Raw genomic sequence first — 16376 nt, 5'->3', positions numbered from 1 at the left:
ATCCACATAGACAACACCACTAGGTGGAGCCTCCCCAGGCATGGCATTTGAGTGACTTTGCACTGCCAATGAGATGTTTTCTTGATCATTCATCCACAATAAGTACAATGTTCCACCAAGTACTGTATTCAATCAATATCTTTTTTTGACAAACAGATTGAGCACCACAACAAATGTTAACTGAGTAGTGTCAACTGTAATAATTAAATTACCCTGGCCTCTCTGGAGTATGAACTATTTGTATTAATCCGCGACCTAGAAGAACAATTATGATAAATTCAGTTACTTTCCTGATGAGGTCCACAACCAGGATATTGTCACTAAAGCAGTTTGCTGCGATTAGAAACTTCTGTGGATAATTTCTATCTCTTGTAGTAATTCATTTGTCCTAGAAGGATCTAATACCCGTTGACTGTGCTCAGGGAGAGCTTGTTCATGCGCTAATTTCTTGTAGCAAGAAGGCTAGGTTCTGTAGGTTTTAGCCAATGCGAAAGGCTAGCATCCACATAGACAACACCACTAGGTGGAGCCTCCCTAGGCATGGCATTTGAGTGACTTTGCACTGCCAATGAGATTTTTTCTTGATCTGTAAAGTTTCCCTATTGGGATGAAATCAAACTAGAGATCTAAATTTCCCTTCTTTAATTAGTGTCAGCAAATAGTCTCTTATTTGTCCATTATCTCCGTAGGAAGATGAGCTTGTTGTGATAAAGAAACCACCATTTTAGAAGACTCCCCCGAGATTCTGTATGGCCCTTGAATGGTACCAGTTAGGGGATTCTTTTGCCATATTAAGTGGTGTCAAGTGTGGATTCTTTTTCCATATTAAGCGGTGTCAAGTGTTGGAGTTTGCCAAAACTATCTGGTATAATTAAATGGAAATCGACTACTGCAACACAAATAGAGTTCATTGAGGTGTTAGACATACTTGATGGCAGCTATATACAAACATTTGAAATCTTCTCAGAATTGATGGAAGCAATAGATGTTACTATTGAAAAAACAGATGAGTCCAAATTAATATCACATGGATCTTTTGATGAACTAGTACTTGTACCTAAGCTAACCTTAACTGACAACACCTACAAGGTCATCTCATCTTTAATAGTGGTGTGAATGAAAATTTACTCTCATACCTTCTGCCCTTATTATTGTTTCACCATCGAAAGTTAGCCTTGCTAGATTAGTTCCCGCATTCACATCACATCTTTCTTTACTAGACTTTTGTGTTGTGGTGATTTGATGAATTACAGGTACTACTATCACAGAAAAAGAATCCCTCTGTTAATATTATGGAGCCAGCCTTGACTACAAATGCCATTCCTCTGCTGCTGAATGGTTCCACTGAGATTCAACCACTACTCCAAATAATCAATATTGGTTCTGTTACATCATTTAAAACAACATCCTCACACTTTTGCATTACTCTATCTAATGGAACACATCAACACAAGACTTTGCTACCATCAACATATAGCCCACAAGTTGCATCTGAAGACATTCAAATTGGCTCAATAATTCTGCTTAAAAAAGCAGCTTGCATGGTGCTTCAAAACTCCTCGTAAGGCCCAACATTTGAATTTACCCTTTTTTATTTTTTGTCTTCTATACCCTTCCTGCATTACCAAAAAAAAAAAGAAACTTCATTAATTCATTTCTCATCTGTTTTCATAAGGTCCATCCAAGTGGTTGAGCTTGAAGTTGTAATGCATACAACAGCATTGACCAAGGACTCATCAACACTAATACATGCAAAGGCAGGTACATCCCAGTATAGCTCTTCATCAGTAGAAGATACCTTGCCCTCTGTAGTTACTCCACTAATTACGGCGACAACTACAACTATTCCATTCAAGGCGCTCAATCCTTACCGAAAGTATTGGTCAATCCAAGGTAGAGCATCTGCAAAAACAACATTGAAGACTTACAACAATGTGCGAGGCTCAGGAAAAGTTTTTGGATTTGACCTTATCAATCGTGATAAGGAAGAGATCCACCTTTCTGCATTTGCTGAATTGGCCGAATCTCTTTACAGTCTTGTTCAAGTTGGCCAGCTATACATTGTTTCAAATGGCACAGTCAAAGAAGCAAACCCAAACTACAACCACCTCAAGAACAAATGGGAAATTTACTTGTTTGCTGCTTCCACTGTCAATCCATGCCCCATAGATGATCCAACGTTTCCTTACCAGAGCTTTCACTTCAAAACTATTGCTGAAATAAAAAATGCAAGTCCAAATACGAATGTGGATGTGATTGGTGTTGTTACCTCCACCTCACCTACATCAACAATTCGACGAAAAGATGGAAGTGAAACATTAAGGAAAACACTCATATTAAAAGACAAGTCAGGTTTTAGCATTGATGTAACATTATGGGGAGACCATTGTGACTCTATAGGACAAAACTTTGCTGAATTCTACTCTTTTGACAACCCACCAATCCTTGCAATCAAAGGAGGTTGTGTATCTGAATTTAATGGCACCACAATAGGGACGACATCAACGAGCACTCTCATCATAAATCCACAAGTTGAAGAAACTCATCAACTACATGCATGGTTCTGTGAAACAGGTTATAGCTCTTCTTCTCCATCTTTGAGTAGAAACTATGGTGTTGCTTCGAAACGTGCCCTACCACAAAAGACGTTTCATGAAATTGCTTACATGCAAACCTCCGAGAAAGCAATATGGGTTTCAGTTCGTGCAACAATAACTACTCTTCACATGGATGACTTCTACTTTCTAGCATGTCCATTAGATTTTAATGGAAAACAATGCATGAAAAAGGTTGTGGAGCATTCTAACAATCTTTGGCATTGTACAAAATGTAACGGTGACTTCCCAGAATGTGACTACCGTTACAAACTTAAAATTGAGCTACATGACCACACCGGGCACCTACAGAATGTCACAGCTTTCAATGACGCAGGAAACGAGCTCATGGGCATCACGGCAAAAGACTTGTTCCTTCTTTCTATCGAACCAACTGATCTGCAAGAAATTTGTGGCCGAATTACAGGACGCCGCTTCCTGCTAACACTTTCCATTAAAACAGATTACTTCAATGGTGTTGAGTGCTTGCAACCAATACTGATAAATTCAGAAGAAATTCAATATGCCTCTGCATGCAAAGAAGCCCTTAATGACATTCAAGCAATGTCCATTTCAAAACGGCCTGTTGTTCACCGCCTTTGAAAGCTTTTTATGGTCTCTTCAAACACTACTACTTGTACATAAACTGGCATTTCTGAATTACGCCCATGCTATTGTAATGCACACTTTTGCTGCAAATACTCTCTTCCAGTTATTCCAAAATATGTATGTTTACCCTTTGCATTTTACATAATATAGATATCAACATTTGTAAAGACTTACTACATGAGTTTTCCATTCATTGTTTACATGGCTATACATTGATCTCTTGCTTGCTAAACTATTCATGCTATCGTTCAATCTTGTCAAAAAAAAATGGAACAAAAGAAAGCAAAATAATGGTTATCTTGCTCTTCTCCTCTCAATAATAGATGCCATAATAACTTATGTTTTTGTAATACTGTTAATTGCATGTTTTTCCTTTTACCTATTCTACCTACACTTCACCAATGTTCAAATAAAAAAAAGTAATTCTAAAACATGTAATACATTCTCCAAACATGCAATACTCGTTTATGAAAACTAACAATAATTATCTGTACTTGTTTAGATATGCCAAAAAACACTCAAAAGGCGGATAAAAACGAGCGGCACCGTCTTCTTTACGCACAGCACAAGGATACAATAAATGCACGCTGACAACTTCTTTATAAAAACCGCAACAACCCTACTACTTCTTCTACATCCCTTCCCACCTTAAATGCTCTCCCAACTATACAAACCAACACACCTCACCTTCATCAAATCCAATATAACCCTCCCCTTAATGAAAAGCATCGTTGCTTTCAACAAAGGATAGATGAACTTTCTACCATGCATGTTTTCACAATATGAAAAGAATCATACCCAGGAATGAAAACAAAACTTCTACACGGTAGCCTTTCTTGCTTTCATTGTGCATCATCTAATTCCACCAATTGTTTTTCTGAACTGAACAACATGAACCCTGGTGAACAACCCTATGTCCTTCAACATTTAACACAAGTTGAATAAATGCTCATTGCACGTGTAAACCCCATTCTACAAGTCACACATGCCTGTGGTGGTCAATACAATTATAGAGGCCATACAATTAGCTTCCCTCAAGACATCACTACTATTGCCAACTACTTACCTCGAATGATTTCTGACTTAGACATCCTCATTGTGAAAAGGCAAAATCCATCTGAAAAGGCTTATGAATTATTCGTTTGCAAATCACGTGTCCTTGCAGCACTTGAATACAAAATAAAAAATGACCCTTACTACAGTGATGTTCAATTCAGTTCATCTGCAATTTTTGCACTACCAAATCACCCTACAGATATTTCTTCTCTTCTCCATAATGTAACCACCTCCTCTTTAGAACCCCATCAAACCACTACTGATTCTACTTATGATACTGATGTCATGCTACCTCCATTAGAAATCCAACCCTCTTCTTTCGTTCCAATACTCCCAAATTCATCTACTGAACTTGAGCACATTTGTGATTATTTGCACTTGCCCCATGCAAATTCAACAAGCTCTATTGATTGGCCTCCACTATCTTCAACAACTATGAATGAATACAACACCGTAGGCCTCTTTTCCATTGCATTCCCCACACTCTTCCCTATAGGCATTGCCATGATCATGCAACCAAGACTTACAAAAGTTGAGATGCATGAATATGCTTTGCACTTGCTGCACTACCATGATAACCGATTTGGCCAACAACCAAGATTCCGCTACTATCTTTATAACATTCTAATGCGCCACCATAGCCAAACAACTGCTAGTGTTTTTGTGAAGAAGTACATTGAGAACAACTTGCCAACAATGGTTTCGGACCTGCGACAGTGTCTCCATGACTCTCCAGATTCAAGACTGCCAGAGCAAATAATGTGATTCGGTTCAGGCCTACAAGGAACACGGTCTTTCTGGAACAAACGACGCTCTGAACTAACTGACATGATCATGCAAATAGGAAGCTCGGCATTCTTTTTCACTGCCAGTGCTACTGATACTAAATGGCATGAATTGCACATGATCATGCCTACCAGTGTTCGTTCCTGTTCAGACAACGACTTCCAATGGAGAATTCAAAACATAATTAAAAACCAACATCTAACATCCCAATATATGCACTGTAGATTTACAATTTTCCTCGAAGAAATCCTGCAAAAAGGCCTCCACACAATAGACTACTAGTGCAGGTATTTTTTAATATCCATTTCCCTCTACATTGATTTCTACGTTGCGTATATGTTTTAACCAAAATTTACCTTCATATTATATTCAGATACGAATGGCAACATAGAGGATCCGCACACATTCATGGCTTCCTCTGGTTGCAAAATGCACCAAATATGGACACAATTGACTGTGACAATGTAGTGGAAGTTGCTAATGCACATAATTATTTCGACCACTACGTAACTTCCTGGAATCCACGTCAGGTAGAATATCGAAATATTCCGCTTCACCAATCAAAAATTCATAACCCATGTCTTCTTGACACAGAATCAATATTCAATTCCAACCAGTCTGATGACTATACGGAGCTCTTCAACTGCGTTCAACGTCATACAAAGTGTCATGAATCTTCTTGTCTCCGCAAAAAATACAATGTACTTAGCTGTCAGTATGGAGTGTCATGGGAATTAAACTCTACATCTTCACTTTTCATTGATGATAAAGGGCATAGCACCTACGTCCCTGCTCGCAATGATGAAATATTGAATATTCACAATGTCGATCTACTCTCTATCTGGAGAGAAAATGTTGATTGTCAACCAGTCCTATCTCACCATGCTGTGTTAAAGTATATTGCAAAGTATGCAGCAAAAGAAGAAACAAGATCTGAGAGCTACTGTCAAATGCTATCACGACTTTCACAAAGTGCCATTCCAGAATCACCTACTGTTGCTGTTATCCAAAAACTCCTCACAGAAACCATTGTAGATAGAGACATTGGAGCGCAAGAAATATGCCATATGTTACAAAAGCTGCCTCTCTCTGTGTGCAGTCGTACATTTCGTTCTTTGAATGTCAACAAGGTTGTCTTCAAACGTATTTCGCAAGATATTGAGAATACCCGTTCGACACCAAACTTCATCCTTGAATACATGAACAAGCCTGTTTCATTAGAATCACTTACCATCCTTGAATCTGCACGCTCATGGTCATATTCTGCCCAACGGAAAAAAAAAAAAAAAAAAAAAAGAACCAATGGAAACACATATTCCCTCCAATGATTGTACATGTCTTGCCCTGCTACAATGTCATTCCTTCCTCTAATGATCCTTCCTATGCCAATTTTCGCTAGAGTGAATTACTATTGTATTTCCCCTTCCGCACACTCCCCAATGATATTGGTTCAACTGATGCAGAAATAATTGCACACTCGGAACAAATAAAGGGTACATATACACCATGGTATGTCCATCGAGAAATTGAAAACCCACAAACCCCACATACTAAAGATCAAACTGCCCTGACACCCCTCCTGATTCCATGCAGATGAATGAATGGCAAATCCTCTCTCAGCTGCACCCAAGTTACAATATTGCAGTTGATGACCTTGACATGATTGGCTACCACGACTTTGATGCCAACCACAATTGGTCGCATACTACTATCCCTCCCCACTTGCAAGAAACTGCGATAAATTTCGTTGAATTCAATCGCTCAACTATTCAAAACCAACATCATTCTTTTTCCAACCTTCCCCAAGATCACACATTATCTCCTACCGAAAACATAGCTTTTACCACTATTTTTTCACACTTTAAAACCCCTTCGCCAAAACGCCCATGCAGAATCATCATACAAGGAACAGCTGGGACAGGAAAATCCCATTTGATTAACTGTCTGCACCATGCATTTGTGGAAAACTCACCAACAAACAAAAACCCTTTACTGTTACTTGCACCAACCAGCGTTGCAGCTTTCAACATAAATGCCCTCACAATTCACTCTGCCCTTCGTATCCCTATCCAAACAATGCATCCTCTTGAAGGCCAACCACTCCTACAACTGCAAGAGCAACTATGTCATGTAGAATATATTCTCATTGATGAAACGAGTCCAAAAATGCTTTCTCGCATTGACGATCATCTAAGAGAGGCATTCCCTCTTCACCGAAATGCACCATTTGGTAATCGCTCAATTATCCTTGTCGGAGATTTAGGCCAGCTACCACCTGTAAAAGACATTCATTTATACGCTGGGACATCATGTGGCACTGCACTTTGGCGCAACTTTTACACATTCATAACACTTTCAACCGTGTTTCATCAACAAGGAGCTAGCTCGTCCCAGGTTGCTTTCCAGCAAATACTCACAAATCTCATAAATGGAATATCTACACATGAAGATTGGCAACTCCTAATGTCAAGGACAAATTCTTCTCTAACGCATGAAGAGCAACACACATTTGAATAATCCATGCACCTATATGCAATGAACAACTCAGTTGTGTTGCATAATAAGAAAATGCTTAAAAAATTGAACATCCCGATCGTGCTTTGCTCTACAGAACAACAAAGATAGAAAACTTCCACTACAGCAGAAGATGAGCATTTGCCTGCAAAAGTGCTCTTATGCAACGAACAAAAAATTATGCTCACCAGCAACTTATGGGTGAATGCAGGCCTCGTCAATGGTGCACTTGGGAAAGTCAGCTCGATATTTTATTCAATTGACTCAAAGCCCCCAGAATTATCATCCTTCATAGTTGTCGACTTTCAACAATACAAAGGAACACCATGGGATATTTCACACCCAACATATGTACCCATTTCTCCCATCACAAGGGGTACACGCCGTCAAATACCACTTCAAATGGCATGGGCTTTAACAATACACAAGTCACAAGGAATGACATTAGACAAAGCAACAGTAGACATCGGCACCAAAGAATGACAAGGGCTAACGTTCACTGCAATTTCAAGAGTGCGGTCATTGGCAGACATTCAAATCAATCCAGCATTTCCATTCTCACGCATTGCACAAATGCATGAGAATCCATATCTTAAGCGTAGACAGCAAGAGGAATCATTGCTCGCATCAAAATCTATGCAGGAGAATACACTCTAGCCAATCGTACAACCTGTATTCCAGATTTACCCACATGGTAAACACCACTTACTACATAACCAAATTTCACATACATTTGCTTGCTATTACATTTAACCTCATATGATTTTATATTAGTTTAAATTTCGTTTATTTTATTTCAAATCTTCAAACAAAATGTTTTCTACTACGAACGGCAAAGTCTAGCATTCATTGCAATTTAAAAATTTCTTTAAAAATTTATTTATTTTAATTCATTTCTTTAAAAAAAATTCTTTTAGCAAACACATCCATTGTTACTTACAATGTTTTCTTTTTGGATGGCAATAGGTATGGATACAGGCTACCTCCGAATGTTGTATGAGTATTGCCAAGAAATCCAGCAACAAGAACTTACATTACAAGATATGCAAACAAGGATACAATCATTACCTCTTTACCGTTTGCGTCCAACCATTGAATTGTTAAAGAAGATAAGAAAAATACTCTAGAAAACAATTCACATCCATGAAAGAGACGCACACAAGAAAATTTGGAATCAATTGCAAGAACAACTCACACAATTTGGCACCACAATAAACATTAACTGGTGTTGCCGATGCCATGGCCCATCATGCATATATGATTAGCTGCTCATTGTCAATTACATCTACATGTCATAGAATGCTTTTATTGTATATATTTTTAGATGTCAAAGAATACTTTCATTGTATATATGTTTAGTTACTACCTAACAAACACGTCTCTATGTATAGAGAATATGTAAAATCTCAAGAATTACATTGCAAAGCATGTACAAAATTGTATCCACTTTTGTGACAATACTTGTCAACATTGTATATGATTCAAATTTCAACTGCTCATCATTGTATATATTCACTTGGTAATGTTTTACTTGTACATATATCACATAAGGACGTTTCTGGTACGGTTTCATCAACAAAAAACACTCAATTACGCCTCTCTTTTTAGATAATAATATATTATTAATTTCCTAAAACAGTTACTGCTAAAGTTCCTGCTATTCTGGTTTGTTTCAGCCCATTAATATCCTTGCCCTTCTTTGCTCATTTGAAAAATTTTAGGACCTAAACTGACACTTTCTAGCATCACTACATTTGTATGCACAGGTAGCTTTTCACTATGACTATGCAGCATGTCTTCCTTTGCCTCTTCCTCCACATCATCCAATACAAAATTTGTGTCCGCGACATAACCTCCTTCCTCCATCTTCTTAGCCAAGTTGTTCAACATTGTACATATTTTCTCAGCTATATGCTGTGCCTTGTCTCCCACAATGAATGCATGCCATTAGGCAGTTCCACGAATTTCTAACATTTCAAACCATAGCCACAGCATTGCGCCAATTGACAACATTCAACCCCAGGGGATATTCTGTGCAAACAAGAATAGTTACTTTTGCTTAAAAATGCTCTGTTACTAGTGTTGTATGCACAAAGATGACAGGAACACTAAATTAAGTGACAAATGGGAAAAAAAACAAAGGTTAATTGTGAAAGCAAAAGGAGGTTAGCTTGAACAGAAGTTGTATACAGGAATATGACAAAAACACTACGTTAAACAACAAGTAGGGAAAAGAACAAAACTTAACTGTGAAAGCAAAAGGAGGTTAGCTTGAACAGTCAAAATTCCTTCCTCCAAAACCTTCTTTTGTAGGTGCAGTATAGAGTCTGGAAATTTGGTGGTCAATGCCTTTGTGAGGTACGTTGAATTACCTTATTCTTCTAATGGCAAAATAAGTTGAGTACCCAACCAAGTGGATTCCTTCAATAATGGAATTTTGCAGTTATGCCTGCTCATCATATCAAGCACTTCTTTTTTACAGTTCTTTTTGCAAAATCAAGAATACTACCAACTTTCAATTATACATGTTAAAGAATTGATATATTCTTTTGATATTTTTGAAACAAACATTTAGCCTGGTTTTCCATTTTTTATTCTAGATAATAAAAAATCCTCATCAGAGGAGCAAATGATGTCCCTTGACAGCAGGAACTCATTCAGACTTTGATCCAAGGATATCTGTGTCCCCAAAGCATTCCGGTGGAGGTATGTCATGTTGCAGGATAGAAAAATGTGGTTTATGAAATGCAAAAATATCTGAAGTAAATATCATGAATGCACACTTATAAGAGAGGTGCAATATAGAATCTCTAGCCCGGGTGTGGTGGGATGATCTATCAATTATTCCAGCCCAGGTGTGGTGGGGTGGTCTATCATTCTTCCAGCCCAGGTGTGATGGGGTGATTTATCAATTCTTATTATAACGTTGCAACGAATCTAGATTTGTGAATTGCCTGCAGTGAATATGGACACTAGGTTTAAACTCATCAAAGCACAGATCTGATTTGCACCCATCAAAACACAGGTTTGATTATTCACCCCAAGGTTGGAAATATGTTGGCCAACCCCAGATTGTCTAACCTTATTGAATGCCATATCTCTTGCAGAATCCAAACCATGATCCTCAACCAAATATTGATGTTTCTGCAAACTAGGTTTGTCACATTAGTATGTCTGAGGACAGTAATGGGGAAAACAAGGATTAAAAAAGTTTTTACTAAATTTCCTCTGGTTAATCAACAAGAGGAGCTTACAACCAAAAAAACCTCTACATAAAGCAGGGCGCTACATTAAACAAACAACTGGCAGAGAGAATCTACCCGTTTGACATATGCGTCACTTGATAGTTCCACTAAGTTTGCAGCCAGTTTTGGATTTCTTCCATAAACAGTTTTGAAAGTAGTATGAACTATGGATTTGTTTACACGGGAATTGTGGCAAACTTAGCTTCTGGGAAAGTGAGGTCCCATTGTGTCAGGTACCAAAACTATTCTGCAACAAATTTCTGAGGCTTCTGTTTATAACTTTATCACCATTGTTTGCCCATCATCTTGTGCATATTAGGTGGAACTATGCACTAAATATTTTTATCTAGCTTTTGCAATATAGTCCTCCAAAATGATATAGAAAGTTAGTATGACAGTATCCCTGTCACTAAATATAGCTTTGGATAACTATGCAAGCACAGAACCTTCTTTGAAAAATAGGTCAACTATTTCCTCTGTTTGCCCATCATCTTGTGGATGTTAGGTGGAGCTAGGCACTAACTAAACCTTTTTATCTTGCTTTCGCAATAAAGTCCTCCAAAATGGCATAGAATGTTAGTATGGCAGTATCCCTGTCACTAATTGTAGTTTTAGATAGCTATGCAAGCACAAAAGCTTATTTGAAAGATAGTCCAATTATTTCCTCTGTTTTCCCATCATCTTGTGGATATGAGATGGAGCTATGAACTGAATCTTTTTATCTAACTTTTGCAATAAATTCCACCAAAATGACATAGAAAGTTAGTATGTCACTAATTATAGTTTTGGATAACTATGCAAGCACGAAAGCTTCTTCAAAAAATAGTTCAATTACTTTGCTTGCATCAATAATCCTTTTTCATAGAGTGAAGTGGTTCATTTTAGAAATCTGTTGGTAGTGACAATTTTTTTATCATTTCATTGTGTTCAAGACTTCCAAGCACAAAATCCATATTGATTTGAACCCTAGGCCTAACAACATTGGCAAAGGCATATATAGTCCTGTATTCTGCAAATTTCTTTGGCAAACTGAATTCAACAACTTTGCAAAAGAAATCATTTGCATCATATGTATCCTTTGAGGCTTCAAAACTAACTACATCATTATTCATACTCACAAACGACATATCCCACTCAATGTACCAACTGCCACCATTGACTTTCCACTCCTATGTGGAACATAAAGGAATGGCTTTGCAAATATGTAATATGCCATGTGTTTGTAATGGAGTTGTTATAGAAGTTGTAGAAAAAGAACAGGAATGACATGGGGAAAAGTAAGAATATGAAAAGAAACAAGAAGACCCCTCATGTCTACCTATGCAAGGTCTCAAACACCATGCCCATCTTTGTAAGTATTTCTTTGACTTTAAATTCGTGTTGTAGCTAAGGAAGTTTAAAAGTAATCTAGGATGGAATTGCAAAAATGTCCGTTGTAGCTACATACATATCTACAAATATTACCCTCAGACCATTTTCCCAATTTTTATACCATTTTTCCAATTTAAAAAATCTATCGGCCTCTCCTTGCACCTTTTGGGGTAATTGCGAGTTTTAATATGATTAAACTAGTAAATATCATAGTCAAAGTAGCATATTACACAATCTATAACAATCCATATGAAACGAAGATACAGGATACAGTCTTTAGACCTTCAATGTCCTTCTAGACTACTCTTATTGGATTCAAACGAGTAATTCTTGCATTCTTTGTACATTCTAGCATCCTACTTTCCTTCCGTTTGAAGTTTGCTTCTAAATCCAAGAGCGGGGCGCTTTCTAGTCCAGTCATAGAGATTCCATAGGCATGCCTCAAGAACAAACACAGGGTCTAAATCAACCAAGGCATCTCCAAAGAAACCTATTAAACCGATATTCCCGAATAAAATGAAACCTATTAAGCCTCTCCGAAGATTCTACAATGCCAGTTGACACCATATACACAGATTATACCTTTGATCGGATAGATCCAGATTTCAAGGCCAAAATAAATATAAGAAATGACACTTTTCCTCCAGTCCGTAGGGTAATGAATATCAGCCCAGACCAGTCCAGGGATGACGAATACCAGCCCAGAAAGACAACGTAAATCCGTGGCCAGACCGCCCTCGCTAAAGATCCCAAGGTTTGCGTCATGCTGGACGAATTAGAATGCAGAAAAATGAGTTATAAAGTAAAATAAGCAAAGCAGCGAACAGGGGAAACAATTAGACACTACACTGACATAGTAATACATATACACCATTAACATATCTGCCCGTCTAGCTCAGTTGGTAGAGCGCAAGGCTCTTAACCTTGTGGTCGTGGGTTCGAGCCCCACGGTGGGCGTCTTTGACCTACTTTTGCTTAAAGTTGCGTGCGAGAGAACCCTGTCAGCGAGAGTCTATTGCTTCTTCCAAGCAACGAGTCTATAATTTTAGGTTAGAGGCCATGATTTTATGGAGTTTCGAACACTGTTAGTCTATCTGATTATTTCAATGGTATGTCGGTGATAGCGAGGAAGATTTCTTCGGAACATGGACTCTGTTTTAAATTATCTGGCCCCCGCGCAGTGTGAACCTTCAACTTTCTTTCAAGCAGCGTCTCTTCGCACGGTTTCTACTTTTCTAAGGTTTATCGGTTTCTACTTTTCTAAGGTCTACCCTCTAAGGCTTCCAAGTTATAGTTACCCACATTGTGGTCAGATTGAATGTTTTGGACTTGTCCTGCTGTTCGAGAATGTTGGAGTTTATTTGGCTTGTTCTTAAATGTTGAGGTTTTTTTTTTTTTTTTTCTTCGTAAAAACTGTGACAAAACTTGATGTTGAAACCTTGCATCATCAGAACATAACACGCAGAAAGGGAAGGATCGCCAACTAGAGAGTACCCAGACTTCGTAATACTGCAAAAAAGAAAGATTCCCTCAATTTTCGCGGGCCTAATTGTGTATCATAAATAGAGGAGTGTCCAGAATTCATGACTCTACAGGAAAGAAAGTTTCCCCTACTTTTCACCGGCCTAATTGTGGATCACTGTTTTATAGTTTGGCTATGCTGTTCTCGATGGAATGAAAACTATGATATTGGTACTTCCCTATTTTGGAGAAGGAAACATGTTCACTCTAGCCTTTGGTTAGAGAAATAGGCCTATAAGTAAATAAAATTGTTTTATGTCCATATGTAACAGATTGGTAATTGTATCACCTTTGAAAAGTTTTCAAACTTGTTAACGATATATATTGAATATTTATTTAATGTTCATAATAACCACCACTGGGAATTACATTTAAGCCCGACTTCACCACCTCAAAATCAAAATCAAATCACCTTCATCACCAAATGAAAGTCAGAGGGACTTCTAATTAATCTTCACAGAATTTTACTCCTTGCTTGTTGATGTCAGCGAAATAACAAAATTGAAAATGGCAAAGAGCCCAATTCCGGTTTTCATCTCTTAACCACAAGCAAAATGAGTTCTGATGGTCTGGAATGACGATAAGATAGAATGTTTGGATCTTGTAGTGGAAGACAATGACAACACTGTTAAGCTCCATTAAATTTTTCCCAACTGCTACTTATAATTACGGAAGTGAATTGCAGTTATTTCCTTAATTTCTGGAAACCAATTGCAGTGGTTCCCTTAAATTACGGAAACCAACTGCAGTTAATTAGTTTTCTTGTTGGGAGCTTCTGAAGTGGTCCATTACTCCATCTGGAGTTCTCTACCATGAACTGTGGAACCCCTGACACAGCCAATAGAAGCTTGATAGAAGCTTGGCTATATATGTTTCTGTTTGGTCCCCAAGCTTGCATCTCAATCCCCTTCAGTTTTTACACCATCAAATTGAGAGAGCAGAGCTTGGAAGTGCCTTCCAGATTATCTGTGTTCTTTTATTTTTCTGCTTGCGTGAGGATTCCGCTGTTGTTTGTTGCGTTCCAATAACCTATTGTTCCTTGCGTTGAGGAGTGTGCCTACTCCTAGAAGCGTGAAGGATTACTTCCGCATGGTGAAATTGCCTTCAATTTGCAATTCGATGTGCTGGAAGCCAATAGACCAGACTGGCGATTATTAAAGAGATCGCAGGGTTCAGCTTCGTACGTGGAGGTTTACCACCAGAATTGGTCGCAGTTCAGTCAAGCTATTTTTCTATCGTTTGAGGCCGAGAGGAAACTAAAGGCTCGGGCTCTCTTCAGTAGTTTAACCAGATTTCAAAACAATTGGAAAGGAAAGCTACTACTGGTTTTGATCAAGCCAACACATCAGAAAATAAGAAGGGAAGGGACTGCTACGCTTGAGGCATCAGAGTGTGTTTAACATCAATGGCTGGAGGTATTCTTCTTGGGTATTAAAGTTTTATTTTTAGATTCTTTTAAGTATTTTTAATTCCGTATTAAATAATCGTTGTTCAGATTTAGCATTGTTGAAATTCGATTATTAATTAGAATAATCATTATATCAACTTTCATAAGGTATCAGAGCCTTAAAAATCTCTGCCTTGGTGTGTTTTGCTTACCAAATCATGTTTTTATGAGAACGGAAATTACAGTCCATGCTCAGAAATCTAAGACATCTTAGAATTGTTGGAATTTTTTTTTTCGTGATGATTTTTAATATTATGGTTAGTTACAGTGTGTAGCCTTCGACAGTAAGGTTGGGGATAAATTAGTGCATATTTTAATTCTCGACTTGGTTTTCTTGGTCTCCATGAAGTTTCTGTTGACTAAGAACAATACGTTTCCCACAAAAAAAAAAAAAAATCGACTATTTGAAAAAAAATGTTTTATATGGTTTTGTTAAAAGGAATTTAAGGTTTATTTATTTTGAGAGGAATTCTTGCCATCATTTGGAGTAATACTGATATTTATCGCAGTTTTTACTCATATAGTTTTCTTGTATGAAGTTTATTTAAAATGTCATTTTGACTTATTCATTTTACTAAACTTTTTTTCTTTTTACTTTGGTTAAAGAAATGTTTATAATTTTATAAGAAATTTTTTTAAGAGTTTCATTAGTGCGGTAATTGTTTCCGCTTTCCATATTTTTTTTTAATTGCTTCATACCATTTCACATAGCATGAAATGTGAAGTACTGTGTATATTTTTGTTTATGCAATTTATAATGAATAATGTCTAGTGATCCATATAATTTTAATTAATTAGAGAATAACCAGAGCATATTTAATTAAATAAAATTATATATTATGATTGGTTAGGGTCACATAAAGATTATTTAGACATTAAATTGTAATTAATTATACTAAATATAATAAATTTTATCCACAAGAATTTTTGTTATATTTATGTAATTAATTAGGATAAAATTTCATAACTTACCCACAGGAATTATGAATTAATAGTTTTATCATAAAGTTCAAAACTATGAATAATTAAATAATTGAATCTGCTTGAATTAAAAATTTAGCCCACAGACAATTTTTATGTCATTAGATTCAATTTTGAGCATAATTTACATTGGTAAAACATGAAATTTTATTTAGGCCTCAATTTTAACATAAGCGTGTGATCTTTAATGCAGTTGTACAACTTGCAAATTTCTCTGAAATTCGTTGTGATATTCATGAACTTAAGGGAGAT

The 16376-nt window shown here is 37.1% G+C and overlaps 1 protein-coding gene and 1 non-coding gene across 3 annotated transcripts; both read left to right on the top strand.

The window, feature by feature from the left end:
* Positions 1-1415: 1415 nt before the first annotated feature.
* LOC149210844 (replication protein A 70 kDa DNA-binding subunit A-like) lies at positions 1416-8616 on the top strand. 2 transcript variants are annotated; one of them, XR_016252307.1, is made up of 3 exons: positions 1416-1561; positions 1676-3320; positions 8526-8616. XR_016252307.1 is itself a non-coding variant. In XM_089394490.1 (2 exons), exons 1-2 carry the CDS (start codon positions 1542-1544, stop codon positions 3195-3197), a joined length of 1542 nt encoding a protein of 513 aa, XP_089250616.1. In that variant the 5' UTR covers positions 1416-1541; the 3' UTR covers positions 3198-3356. The 2 variants fall into 2 exon arrangements, 1 of the variants encoding a protein (XP_089250616.1); XM_089394490.1 differs by lacking the exon at positions 8526-8616 and having other exon boundaries at positions 1676-3356.
* Positions 8617-13059: 4443 nt separating this feature from the next.
* TRNAK-CUU (transfer RNA lysine (anticodon CUU)) lies at positions 13060-13132 on the top strand. The gene has a single exon. It is a non-coding gene; the product is annotated as a tRNA-Lys (tRNA).
* Positions 13133-16376: the final 3244 nt, after the last annotated feature.

This window comes from Pinus tabuliformis, chromosome 1_2, assembly GCF_031772625.1.
Source record: "Pinus tabuliformis cultivar Carrire ecotype Pingquan chromosome 1_2, CPIR1, whole genome shotgun sequence".
In the NCBI taxonomy this organism is placed as follows: domain Eukaryota; kingdom Viridiplantae; phylum Streptophyta; class Pinopsida; order Pinales; family Pinaceae; genus Pinus; species Pinus tabuliformis.
This window is presented reverse-complemented; position numbering and strand designations above follow the sequence as displayed.

Coding starts and splice junctions, on each gene's coding strand:
- LOC149210844 (XM_089394490.1), top strand. CDS start 1,542: ATGGTGCTTCAAAACTCCTC. Junction 1,562..1,675: donor ATGGTGCTTCAAAACTCCTC/GTAAGGCCCAAC, acceptor TGTTTTCATAAG/GTCCATCCAAGTGGTTGAGC.